A 17033-nucleotide genomic window follows, 5' to 3' on the forward strand; every position below is an offset into this window, starting at 1 on the left:
CAAATTACTAAAAAATCTTAAAATAATTTTTCTCTACCTTAAATTAAGCGACCATTTAGTGGTTAATTCAAGCATCCCTCGGTAACTTACAAAAGGAGAAGTTTTTAACAGAAAATTGAAATTAGTAATTTCATGTTTCAAAGTCATTCTGAATCGTTAGGGAATAAAATTGAGAAAGGTAAGGTAAGGGTCAATGTGAGCTGAAGAAATAATTTGTTTTTAATAACCAAATTTTAATTGTTCACCAAATAACAAAAAATCCAGCTCATTTCTCTGTTTTTACTGTATGCGTATATTATAATAGTTTTTTGCGATAAAATCAATTAAAATTAAAAAATCAATAAAGCAAATTTTAAATAGATTTTATGAGTATGAAGACCTATTAACCAATCATTGCTTACGTATGTGATTCAATTAATTTATCTAATCGTAATTTCTAGAATGCAATCCAGAATATCGATAAAAGTTTGATTTATCGCAACAAGGCTTGAAAATAAAACAAAAATGCAACAAATAAAATGTTAAAAAATTAGAACAAAGTGTCTATAACCATATCTTGAAGATTATGTGATTAATAGTAGACATAAAATGTAGGCTTGTTTACTAAAGATTTCACACGGCAAGGACAAAAATTATAAATAGCATACGAACTGTTTAAATAACATTGAAAATAAAATAAATTTTATTTTAGAAGGTAATTTAGGAAAAGCTTTATATGTTATGGAATAATCATTGAAGGTTGAATGTATGCAAATGAAAAAAAGGTTAAATTTCAAAATTCGTTAGAAAGAAAACGTTCTTTCTTAGCATTATCATTAACTTAAACCAAAAATTCTTTAATTCCTAATTACTTTTGTTCATATTTATGCCTAACATTAACGTTCTCTTTCCGATGTAATTATAACAAGCAGTAGGTTTTCCAGTTTAGATTTTCATTTTGCCATATTTAACAACACTGATTAGTACTACAAAGTACATTTAATTCTTACAATTTGGTTATTTTCCTTATTGATTTGGTTGAAGTTTTTTGTAAGTTATACGCCGAAGAATATGTCAAATTAGATCACAATCGTACTAGGTAGAATGCTAATCAATTGCAACACAGACTATCATACTATCTACCCACACCTATCAACCCAAGGTCCAGTATTTTCCGAGAATGATTATCAAATTTATTAAAGTTTCAATAGCCTCTTGGTAATGATGGTATCACATTTCAAAATTTTCTGTTCCATAATTTCGAGTATCCATAGTTGCAACCACCCCCCTCTCCCCGACAGGATTTATATAAATACAACATAATATTTCCAATCAATTTAAAATGCAATTTTCATTCAAAATTTTTAGTTGTATCTAGATATTATATTGCATCCAAATATGTTGAATTATGGCCACACGTGCTCGACGCAATTCCGTAAAAATGACACAAATAAAGACTAGTTGTGATTGGCATCGTGCCTCAAGGCAAATTGCTGGAACTTCCGGTACCGTAACGAAATATTCGAAGAATATTAAATATTTTAAAATAGATTATTATAAATACTGTAACATTGTCTAATATGTATAAGGATTATATAAACTGTAATCGTCCAAAAATCGAAATTGAAAATTTTTGCATTTCTCGACGTTTTGGAAGTTTCTGAACATTTTGGCATACCTCAGAAAAAAATGGATGTGTGTATATGTATGTGTGTGTGAGTGTGTGTGTGTTTTGTGTGTCCGCATTTTTTTGTTCACGTTTTCGGGCGCACGGATCAACCGATTTGAATGGTTAACTAGCTGTAAGTGGAATTCTGTCTTAAGGCAATTAAGGCATCGTGCCTTAAGGCAAACTGCTGGAACTTCCCGTACAGAAAATTATTATTTTTTTAAAAACGATTAACATTTTTGAAAAAAAAAGATTTTTGAGAAACTATAAATTGGACAAAGAAAAAATTTTTTTAAATTTTTTTTTTGTTTTTTTTCTGAAAAAAAAATTTTCTTTATTTTGACATATTGTGGAAGATCTGAACTTTTTTTCAAAGCAATCGTACTGCTTTAACTGCATAGGGACAAAATATAAAGCGCGTAAGCGCCGCGTCGCTGTCTAACGCATGAGCATTGGTACGGAACCTATAGGAATGTTAACAAAATGTATACTTATTGTTAAAATCTCTATAAAATATCTGATAATTTGATGTGCATATGTCTAATGATCATTTTTGACCGCCAAATGGCTCATTTTTTTACTTTTTCCTCCGTATCTCCGAAACCGCTAGACCTACCTTCGTGAAAATTTTATCGATTCTTTATCTTTTCAATACAAGTGAATTGTTTTTTGAATTATTCAAATCGGACGCTCCGTTCTCTTAAAAACTAAGTTACCGTTTTCGGCACTTTTTGCCCCGTATCTTTGGAACGGCTAGACCTGCCTTCGCCAAAAACTAATCAGCACGTCTCCTTATCAATACAAATCGAATGTTTTTTGAATTATTCAAATCGGTTGATCCGTGTTCCTGAAATCGTCGACAAAATTTTGTATCTGCACATACATACACACACACATACACACACACACACATACATCCATTTTTTCTAAGGTATGCCAAAATGTTCAGAAACCTTTGAAACGTAAAGATATATAAAAATTTTCATTTTCGATTTTTTTACGATTACTATAATTTGCCCTACGGGAAGTTAAAAAAACATTCGATTTCTATTGATAGGGATATGTGCTGATTAGTTTTTGGCAAAAGCAGGTTCAACAGTTACGGAGATAAAGAGCAAAGAGTGCAGAAAATAGAAATCGAGTTTTTGGGGGAGCATCCGAATTGAATGATCTAAAAAACATTCAATTAGTAATGATTGGGAGAAGTGGTTATCAGTTTAGGCAAAGGCACACCCAGCCATTTCAAAGATACAGAGCTAAATGTGCAAAAATGGCAGTTTTTGAAAGAACTAAGCGTCCGATTTAAATGATACAAAAAACTTTTTGTTTGTTTTAACAAAATAATTGATTTTGGAAAAAAAATTTCAACTTTGCAATTCAGTTTATGTAATTCTTATAAATATTAGACAATGTTTCAATATTTATAATAATCTGTTTAAAAACATTCAATATTCCTAGTACATTTGGTACGGTTCGGAGAGTTCCAGCAATTTGCCTTAAAGCACGATGCCATACACCCCACTAGTTTATTTATAGTATATAAATGAGCTTTAGAACTTTCGCCAGAATTAAAATTAAAATCCTAATTGTTTTCGATATACAAACAAAAATTAATTTTAAAATAAAAAAATCCTCAAAAGCAATTGTTTCGTCGACAAAAGGAGATAGGTTTTTGAATCATTCAAATCGGTTGCTTAGTTCTCTCAAAAACAGCCATTGTTTGCACATTTATCTCCGTATTTTCAAAATGGTTCGACTTGCCTTCGCCAAATCATTACGAATTGAATGTTTTTTGAATCATTCCAATCGGATGCCCGGTTCTCGCAAAAACCGAGTTTTCACTTTTTGCATACTTTGCTTCGTATCTCGGAAACGGCTGGACCGATTCCTTCCAAAAACTAATCAGCACTAATCCCCACTAGTAGGACAAAAAATTGTATTCACACATATATATACACACACAAAATGTTCAAAACGTGATATATGCAACATTTTTCATTTTCGATTCGATTTTTCGAACAAAACTATTTAAATATATAATAATAATCGATTAATTTAATGGAATCCGTTTTTTTCAGAATTACAATATATTACTGAGTACAAAATTTTTTGTACTTTTCTGAACAAGCGTGTTTTTTGCTCTTAACAAAATTTGCAAAATTCTCATTATCGCATTTAGTGTATCATCTACAAGTCGCGTACATTTTGGTTCGAACATTACAAAAATAATTTTAGTTGAAGAATATTTAAAATAAATATTTGAAATAGAGAATCTTTTTAAAAAAAATCGGGACATTCTGGACAAACAATAAAAATGTATGACAAATATTGCTTCTAGTCCGGAACCAAATGTGGAAATGGGGGACTTTGGTAGGAGTGCGGACTATCTTAAGACTTATTATTAAAATCTAACATTTTCAAAATTTTTTTTATCATTTTGGATGCATTTAAGCCCTTGGAAGTTAGAAAACTCAAAAAAACCATATTGAGGACCACCCTAATATATACTATACCTCGTTAACTGGATAAATGTAGTGTATGAAAAATACATGATACATATTTTCTTTCTTGATAATGTTCAAGTTCATGAATACGTAAATTTATTAGTAATGCCAAAATAATATAGAATATTGATGTTATTTTCAGAAATGTGTTATATTTTACTCCTGCAAAAGTTCGTCCATGAATTATTGTTTATATTTATTCAAATCTATAGACATGTCATGCGTATTATATGCATATTTATATAAATTACAGGAAAGAGTTATTTCACGGAAAATAAAAATTGAATGCAAAAAACATTATCATCATTCAATCTAAATCGATCAATTATTGAATAAGGTTCTTATCATAATACGTGATTTATTTTTTATTATAGTTTCAATTCATATTTTTACAAGCTTCACATGCCGGTCTTTGGGCTACCCCAGTAAAGTACTTAATCTTTGATCTCATAGATAAGACTAAGTATACGTACAATGTCAATTACTCGCATTTTGATTATAAATAATGAATTTGCTCAAATATTTAGCCATTTGTGAATCATTTTCTACAGCCATGAAGTTCATATTTGTGCTCGTTTGCGTTGGATTGAGCGCCGTCTCATCTTACAAGATAAAGGGTATGTTAATAATAAATTATTTTTCTAATTTTCTTTTAATAAAGATAACGCACAAAGATTACAAAAATCGAACTTTATTATATCCTCTAAAGACGATAAATAAATTCTTGTCAAAAAAGGTTTTCAAACACATTTTAATAATTTCTTTAGATGGATTAGATGGGCGCATTGTTGGAGGACAAGATGCTGATATTGCCAAATATGGCTATCAAGCTTCACTCCAAGTATTTAACGAACATTTCTGTGGAGCTTCAATATTGAATAATTATTGGATTGTCACAGCAGCTCATTGCATATATGAGTAAGTGTTAAAAATAAAAATAACTAGCGACATTTTGCATTGTTTTTGGAGATAAATTGCTAAAACTTTTTCATTTACAAATAAAATGCAATTCACGCTATCACAAACAAACAAACTAAATTACCAAATAAAATTATTATTTACAATGATTAATTAATTCTAAATTGTAGAGAGTATTATCGTCTTATTTCTATTATTAATTAATGGTGACAAAAACTTTTTTTTATAAGCACACATAAATCTCTATTATTCCTATGTTCATAATATGACGTCATTTATTTATAATAATGCAATAAGCTTTATGCGATGAAATTTATCAATTTCATGAAAAATGATGTGCCTTATATTTTTTATAAACGAAACTTTGATGATAGTTTGAAATACTCCTTCTTGAAAATATTTATTTTCAATCAATATCAAATCTTTGAATTTTAATATTTTATTGAATAAATTGAATTTAGGTTAATTAAAAGTTTAAAACATATTTCAAAATATTTTTTTTAATTAAAAGTTTGAATGTTGTTGGTCCTTTGCTTTGAGACGAGTTGATGTAATGCAATATTATATGCAAGATTTCTGAAAATTATCGATATGATCAGCAAAATATAATTTACAATTTTAAAGATTTTTTGGCCAATTAGAACTCTACAAACAAAAATTATTAAGAACAATTTGCAAACGATACTTTTTAACACTTACAGAACGGTACCGATTTCAAACCAATCTAGATCTACTGTATGGGCTGTAAACTTGATTTCATTGTGTATGTTATGCTAATTGTTTGATAAAAATTTATGGGTATTGAAGGGCATATTTTTATAATATCAAATTATTTTTGATCATTTTATAAAGAATGGTGTCGTTTAAAAGAATTTTCAAAATGCATAACTAGTTGATTTTGACATGTTTTACAATAAAATGTTGTTCGCCGCCTGCCTCCTAGTGCTTTTCTGTGAGAACAGACAGTACAATTCCTTTTTCTTTCTATCGCATTTAGAATATGCCACTGATTAGTCAGTATATTTGTTCATTTTTTGTTGCCATAATGGTTTGTTTTTTTCTATTATATTGTCTAATAATTCATTTGTAAAAAAATATAAAGTAAAGTAATCTATCGGATGTCATTGCTTGGTATTTGTAGTCGGGGTGTTTGTTGATAAATGTAAAACTCTACTATTGAAGAAGAATCGGCACATTCGCTAATGTCTTTCCGCTCTTTATTTAATTTGTCGAACTTCTTCTGTGTGCTGGTTGCTCGGTCGTTTTAAATATTAAAAAAAGATCTATATTAAAGAAAAAGGCTAAAAATACTACTAAAATAACTTAAAATTATTTTCAAAATCAGGGGCGTAGCGTGCTTTGGCGGAGCCCCGTATCAAAATTTGGGGGCCCCTTCAAGAAGAAATTTTTTTTTTACAAAATATTGAAATACGTAATAATAAAAGAATATTTATTTATCATTGTAATTATTTATCTACTTAATTTTCTTTAATTTTCTGATTTTTTCATAAATGATTCCATATATATTTCTCCTTTCTTAAATTTTTTTTTTGAAAAACGGACTTATTTAGTGATATTTGAATTTTATAAAGTTTCTGTCTCTAGGAACATACAGGTCTGGTAGACCTTTACGTCCTAAAGAATTTACGTAATTTTTAATAAGTTTTAATTAGAAAAAAATTAGCAGTTGCGATTTTAACTGTAAATTTAATTAAGGGCCAAAAAAATGCATACTGTTATTTCGTTGGGAAAACTGGAAGCAAGCCTAGTACCTTAATGAAATAAATTTCTTAGATTTCTGTATTCAAACCTATTTCTAGAACTATCAATTGGTCATGATCATATGAGATATTTCACAATAATTCTTTACAGTAATTCAGTCGACAGTTTTCCGGAAATGTTTATTAATTCTCGATTTCAAAAAGACAAACGTTACTACTTACGTCGCAAAGGTTTTGAAATCTTTGTTTGGTTTGTGAAATTAATATATCCAAACAGCAATAGTATAATTTAAAATAAGATTTCGGGTCTGAATATAAAATTTCCAAATTCAAATTTCCGATGAAGAATGTATAATTTGAAATAGTTTTATAGATTTGTTAACGTATCGAACGTGGAAAAGCTTTACTAATTGAATTGATAAAAAGAAAAGAAAAAGAAGTAAAGAATAAATTCGCTTAAAGCATTAGCTTACAAGTTGAGGTTGAATACCTCTCGATAAAAAAAACGCAAACTACGTTAAAATTATTAAATTTTTTTAAAAATTGTAGTTTTGCTTTCTGCTTGAGCTCGTTGGGGGCCCCCTTGGCTCGGGCTGCTCAAAATACAACACTGTTTATCACTGCTATATGTAATTTATTCAACGTTTCGTTGCAAACTAAGTCATTGTTTATAAAATAGCATGTGTCTCATAGAGTATATTTGTCCACTCAGGTGGACAGCCGTCCCCAAAGAGTTGAACAAAATATTTAAATTATTTATATATTAATATTTTGACATTTTCTAAATAAATAAGAAATAAATAAGATAACGATAATATTTCTATATCTCATTATTTTACTAGAAATATTGTTGAAAATTTATGCAAAAATTATAAAAAAGGCTTGATCTACATCTAATTCTCAGCAGTTTTTTACCTCTTAAATATCAAAAGTTTTGAAATTGCCAAAAAAGGTTAAATATTTTTCAAACTACTTTTGTTAAATTACAAGAAATGTCTCACACTCAAGAAACCAAAAGCCTGCACTGTATATAACCTTGATCAGGTATTTCGTCAAGAAAATTCATCATCACAGTTGGAATAACTATTTATTCAATTTATGTTTTGTAAAATTGCTTGTTCCAACCTAATTTATTTTTTTATTTTTTACACCTTTGCTAGGATGTAGGTAAATTGATCTTTTTTACTCCACTCAGATGTAAACTTTTATAGGTGTTTCATAAAAATAATTGTTAAATCTAACTTAAATTAACAATACATCTTATGAAAAAATTAATTAATGTATACTTGAAAATTATACAAAGTACATAATACCTATTGTAATTAAACAACAGTGCTCACAACCAAAAAACTAACAAAAAAAAACTTTTGTTACGGTTTTTTCAATATTGGTTTTTATCTCACGATAGCATTATCGTAAAAAATAAAATGATGGCTGGTTATACATCTTTTGAATTTTAATTTCAAATATTGTTGTTGATGAACTTCTAACTCGACTTGCTTTTGAGATATCAGTTATGGACCATTTTACCCACAGATATACCCTACTATATACAAGTTTTATAAGAAACAATTTAAAACGACTTGAAGTGTCAATGTAAGATTGTTAGCAAATCGAATTATCTAGCATAAAGACAATTCTATGAAAAGTTAAAAATATGTTTCTAAAAATCAACAGTCGATTTCTCGCACTAAATTTCAACTGCTTAAATGAATTAAATCTTGTGTTGGAGCAGCCATAGTAACCTCACATTTAACATTACAGAATTACTAAAAATGCCAATTTTTATTACAGTGAATTCACGTATTCAGTTCGAGTCGGCACCAGTTTCCAAGGAAGACGTGGTTCCGTTCATCCTGTGGCACAAATTATCAAGCATCCTGCATACGGTAATGTAACTGACATCGATATGGATGTCGCCCTCATCAAGGTTCGAAGACCATTCCGGTTGAATAACAGAACTGTTAGAACAGTCAAACTTACTGATGTTGGAAAAGACATGCCATCAGGAGAATTAGCCACTGTTACTGGCTGGGGAAATTTAGGGGTTTGTACTTTATATTTTAACATTACAATTAAATATCCCATTAAATACTTTTTTCGAGTAGTTTAAAAGTTATGACTGCGCAGCAAACCAATCAATGAATTCTTCAACATCCACCAATCAACAACAGCCACAATTTTAATGAATTTTCAAAAACAACAGTATCATCTGTAGGGGAAAGTTTCCAAATGCCGGACACCTAAGGTTGTTTATGAATAGATAAAAAAATATTTGACAGAATGTTTATTAAATTATGACTTATGTTAGATAACAAAGCTAAGAATCAAACTAAATTAACAAAAACGCAACCTTTGCTAAAAAATAATTAATACTATCAATCAAACTTGGGTAACAAAAAACAAGATTCTAAAAAGTGGCATCTAGTACCGGACATTTCAAAATAACCTGCATTGAGCACATGTGTAGCCATCTCCACACTTTGGAATGTCTGCACATATCTGTTTGATGAATATTTTTAGATATTGCAAAAAAATCACCATTTATCTACCCCTTTGGCTGGGCCAAACCGATGCTCTCAGGTGGAGCATTTATCATGAGATTTTCATTCTTTGATAAGGAAATACGAAAAATGGGAGTATGTAGTGACCGTTAGCACTCATACAGAGCAGAATTAAATAATTCGAATAAATTGCGTCAATTCTTACAGAAAATATCAATATGTTTACTGTCCGGCGCTAAGGGACGACTTAGTGTTTGGTGCTAAGGGACAGGCATGCTCGTTTATTTGGTGGTACCTACTAAAATTGTTTAAAATATCTAATAATTTACGGATAACAATCAAGTACAAGTGTTATCTTTGCATGCCACTCAAATGTAAATGCATAAATATATTAGAATTTCTTCAATTGCTATTTAGGTGACGCCATGATTTTGCGCCTAAAACCGCAAACGGTTGCTCCCGCCGTGGCCGTATGGGTCACAGAAGAGACTTGGCGCGTGATCCTATACCTGTGTGCCTCCCGCGCTCCTTTCATTCGTATTTTGAAATGGAAAAATTTATACTCGCTTAAATAATACGTGTTAAATAGAGTGTCCGGCGTTAGGTGCCGTCCGGCGTTACGGGACTTTCCTCTGATATCAAGTATTTTTATTAATTTATGCAGGATTTTTTCCGAACCTTGTTCAAGTTGTAAAGTTTAATCTTTACTATTGTTTTTCTAGATATAACATAATTAAACAAAATTATTACTTTTCTAATCATATATATATTGCGATGGTAAAATGAAAACATTTTAAAAAAAAAAAAATGCTTTCGATATACGACACTAAAACTAAAAATAACTAAGTGGCTAATTCTGTGGTAACACAGCCGATAATTTAGCGTATGGTAACGCTATGTTATGCTTGTGTCGTGGTAGTAAAAAAGTGGAAAATGTCTGTTTAAATGCTGTGCCATCAGGTATTTTGCACATAAAACCGTACGTTATAAAAAATATGCCCTATTTCAGGAAGATGAAGACGACCCCGAACAACTGCAATATGTAAAGGTACCTATTGTTAACTGGACTCAGTGCAAAACTATATATGGAAATGAAGGACTAATAATTACCCAAAAGTAAGTAATAAACAGGATTTTTATATTAGGTTAAATCAGTACAAAGGAGTTTTGTACAAAAAGGTTGGTACAAAACTTTTTTCGATAATTATTATTTATGATATTTAAAATACAAAAACAATTATAATCTAGAAATTAGCAAGTATTGAAAATATGTGAGTCAATTTCAAAAGATATTTATTTTGGAAAAAAATGCATGTAAATAAAGTAATAAATATATGTATTTGAAATCGCGTTCCGGTTTGTTCGTAGATCAAAATATGAAAAATACGTGGCGTATTTTTTCTGTACAAATTTGTATTGCATAAAGGTCCAATTTGACTTTGAGCAATTATATTTTGAAAACCAAACCAATTATATCACAACAAATAACACATATCAAACAAACATTTATCTGACTATATTTAGTAAAATTCCCAGCTACTTCATCATTGTCAAAATGTTTATTTTGCTGTTTTTCAAAAATTTGTAACCTAGTCTTTTTTACCCAATAGACGGGGTAAATTGTAACGACCAGCAGGCAAACAGGACCAATATCTTATTTCAATTTTAAAGGGATTTAACAAAATAATAGCCACAACTTTCAACCAATGCAAAATATAAATTTCATGGGTGCATTTTTTTATAAAGATAACACTTTATAAAGATAAATAACCTTGATCTGGTATTTTGTCAGAAATATTCATCAACAGAGTTGAAATTACTATTTATTTAATTTATTTTTTGTAAAATTGCTTTATTTAACTCAATTTACTTTCTTATATGCTTTTTTTAATTTTTACATCCTTATTAGGACAAAGATTCAGTTGGTTCTTTTTAGCCCACCCAAGTGTAAGATTTTATAAAAGTTATAAAAATATCGGTTGAATATAGCTTAAAATTAACAACTCATCTTACAAAATTGATAAACAGCGTATACTTATAAATTATATTAAAACCTCATAAATTAAATCATACTTCTAACAACAAAAATAACTGACAATGAAATAAAATACTTTTGTTCTGGATTTTCAAGCATTGCTGTTTATCACCCGATAGCGACGTCGTAAGAATCAAAGTGATGGCTGGTTACACATTTTCTTCCCTCTACTTTCAAATATTGTTTAAAAATTCTTAACGTTTTTGAGATATTAGTAGTAGACCTTTTTACCCCCGGACCTTTAAGTCCCGCTCTACTTTGTGTATAATAGGTTTGTGTAAAGCACAGAAATCTTCAAATTATATCAATACCTAATAAATTATGATATATGCAAACATATTAATGATTTTTTTTAAAACAAATATAGAGTAAGAAATAGATAAACAGTTTCTTATATCCCTAACATTAACTTAAAACGCGGCTATTATTATCTTTAATTTTTCTTTTATTAGTTTAAATTGTTGACTTTCTGATAACGGGTTTTGAGTCTAATTTTTGGCCATTAATTTTGTTTATAGCTTTTGTTCAAGAGTTATAAAATTTTTCAACGACAGTAGTATATTCGCATAAAATTGTTCAGTTTCTGACACTATTTTCTTGATATATTTTTATGACTTTTTAATTTTACGTACACGTGGAAATATAATTGTTATCAGTCCTCTATGATAAAACCCTAACAAATGTTTGGAATTGCTTCTTCGAAAATTTACAATTTGTGTTTTAGTGCCTAGTAGCTTCTTAACTGTATTCTCCTTATTTCAATTTTTATATTCTTTTAATTAACATTTTTTGTATATTCAAAATTATTATTTGATATCGCAGTATGATTTGTGCTGGTTATCCTGAAGGCGGTAAGGACTCTTGCCAAGGAGATAGCGGTGGCCCACTCGTCAACTCTAAGGGAGTTCTGCATGGAATAGTGTCTTGGGGAATAGGATGTGCACGACCCGAAATCCCAGGAGTATATACCCGAGTGGCTTCAAAACCAATAAGAGAATTTATCAAAATGCACACTGGAATATAAGAGTTTTAACTTATAATATTACAAATATTTTTTGATATTCCTTAATTTCAATGATATACTAAGACGAGATGTTTTACAAAATTTTGATACTCAACTAACAAATTAAACCATATTACTACTCAAATAAATATCACTAATAATCAATTTATGATAGTATTATTCACATTTTTGAATATTTGACAGTTATTTAAAATATACAACGCAAAATAGCATCTTTTATTATCTTTTTGCAGGTTCTATAGATCCTACTACTATATTTGCGCTCCCAAGGTATCAAGTGCTTCGAAAAAAATTTTAAACAATTTTAGTATATATATATATATATATATATATATATATATCTTATATATAAAAATGGAGCTCTCAATAAAATGATTCGCTAAAACTCGAAAACGGCTAAACCGATTTGGCCAGTCTTAGTCTTGAAAAATTCGTGTCAATCCAGAGATTGTCCAAAAGGTGAGATATTATTTCAAAATCGCGTAGAAACTTTACATTTTTAATTTGAAGATATTTGGTAAACAGAAGTTGATTTGAAATGGCTTCCTGCACAACATTATTCATATGACAAATGAATCCGCCTACTCATATGCCAAATGGTTTGACATTTACTTAATTTTATATTAAATAGTATTTATAAAATATTTTCTAGATTATATATTATTATTTTAAAACCTAAATTTGGAATTGATCAAAGGGGACATTTTGTCGAATAACTTATTCCGAGGTATAACAGACAACAACTTAAATAAGAAAATTCGGTTGATAATATAACTTAAGTCATAAGAATCAAGTCATAAGAATCAAATCACACACGTGTAAAAATGTCAATGCACAAAATTACAAGTTCTTTGGAACAAAATATTTTGAAAATTGATTATAATGCTCGCATTCAATTTAATGCGATCCTTCCGTTCAGTCAGGTATCGTTTATGTTTCATTAAATCACTCTATAAATTGAAAAAGATGAAAAACTTTAGCAATCATTGGATAATGCAATGTAAAATATAATTTACTAATGGTTATTTACCACTAATTTTGAAGAATAAACTGGAAAAATTTTCTATAAATTTATTGAAGAATGAATAGTAATATATAAAGATCAGGGATTAATAAGGCCACCACCAATATCTCAAAAACCAGTAAAGATAAGCATCATTCAACAACAATATTTGAAAGTAGAGAGGAAAAGATGTATAACCAGCTATAATCTTGATTCTTATGGCTTTGCTATCGGGAGTTAATCGGTAATCTTTGAAAATCCATAACGAAAGTATTTCCTTTTGCTGTTACTTTTTTGGGTTGTGAGCACTGTGATTTACTTCACGGGACCTTAATATAAATTTTAACAATACGCTATTTAATTGTTTCAAAACTCACATTTGTGTAGGGCAGAAATGACCAACTGAACATTGACCATGGCTAAAGACTAAAGAAGACTTGGATTGAATTATACCATATTTTTATAGAAAGTGTATAAACCTTCCAGTTTGATTGTATTAACAAAATATGAGCAAACGAATATTGTTATTATAAATTATATAATAAATGATTATACAAGTAGACTTTGGGGTTTATTGTGTTTATAATACCTCATTGTTTGTGTCATTCAAACAGCACATTCTTATACTCCTAAAATAAAGTATTCTTTTTTTTATTCTCTAGGAATTGTCTAAAAATACCTTACTTAGCAAAACAACATTTGCCGGGTTAGATTATACAAATTTGTTTTAAAAATGCTTCGTATAACTTTAAATGTAAAATATATTAATATATTTCAAGGTAAGCTCTTTAAACGGATGATTATTTCTTTAATCTAGGATAAATGGTATCCATGTAATAATGGAATAAATATTGGTCATTCAAACCATGAAAATTAGATTTGATCTTAAATATGTATGTTCCTGCCAATTTTCTTCTCAAACGATATAGAATGACTATATAAACTTGATATTTATTTTGGATTTATATGATTGTTTTCAGTAGGAAAACATTATATTATTTATAAACATTTTAAATTTAATAATACAAAAAATGTAGGCTCAATTCAAATTGAAATATAAATAAACCATAATAATTTTGACATTATGCTGAAAGTCGTCCTGATCGATTTGGCATACTAGGAAATAGTACAGAATTGAGGCTGTGTGAACCGATTGACCTATCTGAGTAATTTGATATTTCTATTCGTTTTTACAATATCTCAGTGTATAGTTTTTTGAAAAGTAAATGAAATAGCGTAAAAAGGCGTTTTGATATCAAAGATATTTGTTGTTGTCAGGTTATTATCAATATTTTAATGTTTCTTATAAGTTCTCTGAATTTTATTATTTTGAGTGCTCTATAATAATTAAATAATTTTTAACTAGTTGGTATTGGTATTTTGCCTTGAGGCAAGTTACATAAACTTCACGATATGTGTCTTAATCAATAAAAAATTAATTAATTTATGAGTGATTAAAAGTTTTCACTCATTTTTTCAACGGCCCGGCCGATCTCTACCAAAACTCATCAGCACAATTCCCAACCAATATCTTTTGAACGGTTTTTGAATTTTCATAATCGATTCATAACTGCGGGCTAAAACGTTGACGAAAATGTTTTCACTTTTCTGCTACTTACAAAGAAACGGCTTGGCTGATCGTCGCGCAAAATTGATAAACGTTAGTCATCGCGATACATAGAAGGACTTTTAAATTTTTGAAAACGTTGATTTTCGGCAAAAAATCTGTTCACACACACACATACTTTTTCCAAATTTGGTTTTATTCGATTCAAAATGGCTTGAAACGCCGAGAAAACATAAAATTAGCGAATCGGATATTTTGATGAAAACATAAATTTTTCCTTCGGGAAGTTAAAAATTGCTAAACCTCAGTTCGTAATTATGTCGATTATTTACACATGTCGGGAAAATTTTGCAACTTGCCTAAAGACCACGTAGACATGACGTAGACCTAGTTATTTATTTTTTCATAAAATTATTTATAGTTATCATGAGTTTTTAGCGATTGTAGATAAAAATTTCTAATCATGTCTATGAAGAATTTTATCATCTCAAAAAATTATCTTTTTGTGAAAATCACGATGATTTCATATAATTCAAAATATAAATAAGTAATGATATTGCAAATGGAGAAAACCAGTTAGATTTCTGAAGTACTTTATCGTTTAAACTTTAGAGGTGTTATCATCCTTAGGTATTTGTCGTTAGTCATAAGTTTTTGTGTTTTTTTGTTTATCGAATAGATTGGGAAAAAAGCTTGGACAATCATTACGATAACTTGACACTTATATACGTCAATCACACTATTGTTACTGATATAAATTTTCCATTTTGCATATAATTAATTTATTTCCTACTAGCAAACATAATAGCCATTACTTTAAATTTGTCAATATTTCATTGCATTATTTTACTTTATATCATATTATATCACATTATATCATATTATGAAATTTATGAGTAGATATTAGACTATTTTATAAAATCATCTAGAATTTATTTATAATTAACTTCCCAAAGAATAAGTTTATGTTTTCTCTAGAAAATACAACTTGCTATTTTAGAAGTTGCAAACCATTCTGAATCGTTTGAGAGCAGCCTCAAAAGCAGCCTGTAACAATATTTAGAAACCATTACTACACACTTTTCAAAGTTGCAAAATAGCAATTATTATTGAATAATTCGGTTGTTTACACATAAAGAAAAGTTTTTGCATCTTGCCGCTTCAGAAATAAATACTATTGCAACTCAAAATATGGTTCCGGAAAAGTTACTTTTTATGTGTAATTCAAAAATTAAATTTATCATAAGGAAAATGCAATTTTTTGTGAAATTATACTTTCATAATATTTGTGCCACCAGCCACTTAAGTACTTAAAAAAATTGAGTACTTCAACATTTCTTAGAAAAGTTTAACGATTTATTCACTTATCTTAATCTAGTGAGAGCCAATTATTTAAAATTAGATATAATATTTTTGTATTAACTTCCCGAAGGAGAAACCGTTCAAAAGATATTGGTTGGAAATCAACCTGATTAGTTTTCATAAAGATTGACCGAGCCGTTTTCTTGTAATAAAGTGTTAAAAAATTTTTTTCAACGATTTTTATAATTTTTATTTTGGCGGTAGATATCATAGTCTTATAGAATCTATAAGACTATGGTATCTATAATATAGATCATACTAAAATATTACGGCCCTACGACAAGTCGTTTAATTTAAAAAATTCGTCAAATTTTGCAAAAAATAGTATCGTTTTTTGGCATTTGTCAAAATTAGACTTTTCATCGACGTTTTCTCTAAAACGCCTGAACCGATTTCAGAAATTTAAAAGCCAATTGATGTAGCTCAATAAGGACTATTGTTTATCAGGTTTGTGCGACGATCTGCAGAGCAGTTTCTTTGTATTTTAGAAAAAAGTGTTATACTTTCCGTCTACATTTCAGTTCATACTACCGAATCGATTTCAAAAAATTAATAACTGTTCGAAAGATATTAGTTGGGAATGATACTGATTAGTTTTAGGTGAAAATCTACCGAACCATTTTATTGTAATTAATTGTTGAAAATAAATTTAAGTCGATCCATTCCATTTTTATGCAACTTTTTTGGTCTTTGGATATATATCATGGTCTTATAGAACTGACTGACGAATATTACAGCCTTACGGCA

At 29.0% G+C, this 17033-nt stretch overlaps 1 protein-coding gene across 1 annotated transcript; it reads left to right on the forward strand.

Moving 5' to 3' along the window:
• The first annotated feature begins 4697 nt into the window (after positions 1-4697).
• Positions 4698-12500, forward strand: LOC113387556 (trypsin-like). The gene is made up of 5 exons (XM_026624890.1): positions 4698-4769; positions 4920-5070; positions 8586-8838; positions 10305-10411; positions 12153-12500. Exons 1-5 carry the CDS (start codon positions 4706-4708, stop codon positions 12352-12354), a joined length of 777 nt encoding a protein of 258 aa, XP_026480675.1. The 5' UTR covers positions 4698-4705; the 3' UTR covers positions 12355-12500.
• The last annotated feature ends 4533 nt before the right edge of the window (positions 12501-17033 follow it).

The sequence above is a fragment of the Ctenocephalides felis genome, unplaced genomic scaffold (assembly GCF_003426905.1).
Source record: "Ctenocephalides felis isolate EL2017-DRISC unplaced genomic scaffold, ASM342690v1 CF-g0.4_SCAFFOLD_03572, whole genome shotgun sequence".
In the NCBI taxonomy this organism is placed as follows: Eukaryota; Metazoa; Arthropoda; class Insecta; order Siphonaptera; family Pulicidae; genus Ctenocephalides; species Ctenocephalides felis.

What these genes read in the sequence shown, in the direction of transcription:
- LOC113387556 (XM_026624890.1), top strand. Translation starts at nt 4,706, where the DNA reads ATGAAGTTCATATTTGTGCTCGTTTGCGTTGGATTGAGCGCCGTCTCA. An exon ending in CTCATCTTACAAGATAAAGG is followed by an intron (nt 4,770 to 4,919) that starts GTATGTTAATAA and finishes TAATTTCTTTAG; the next exon opens with ATGGATTAGATGGGCGCATT. An exon ending in GGACTAATAATTACCCAAAA is followed by an intron (nt 10,412 to 12,152) that starts GTAAGTAATAAA and finishes TTGATATCGCAG; the next exon opens with TATGATTTGTGCTGGTTATC.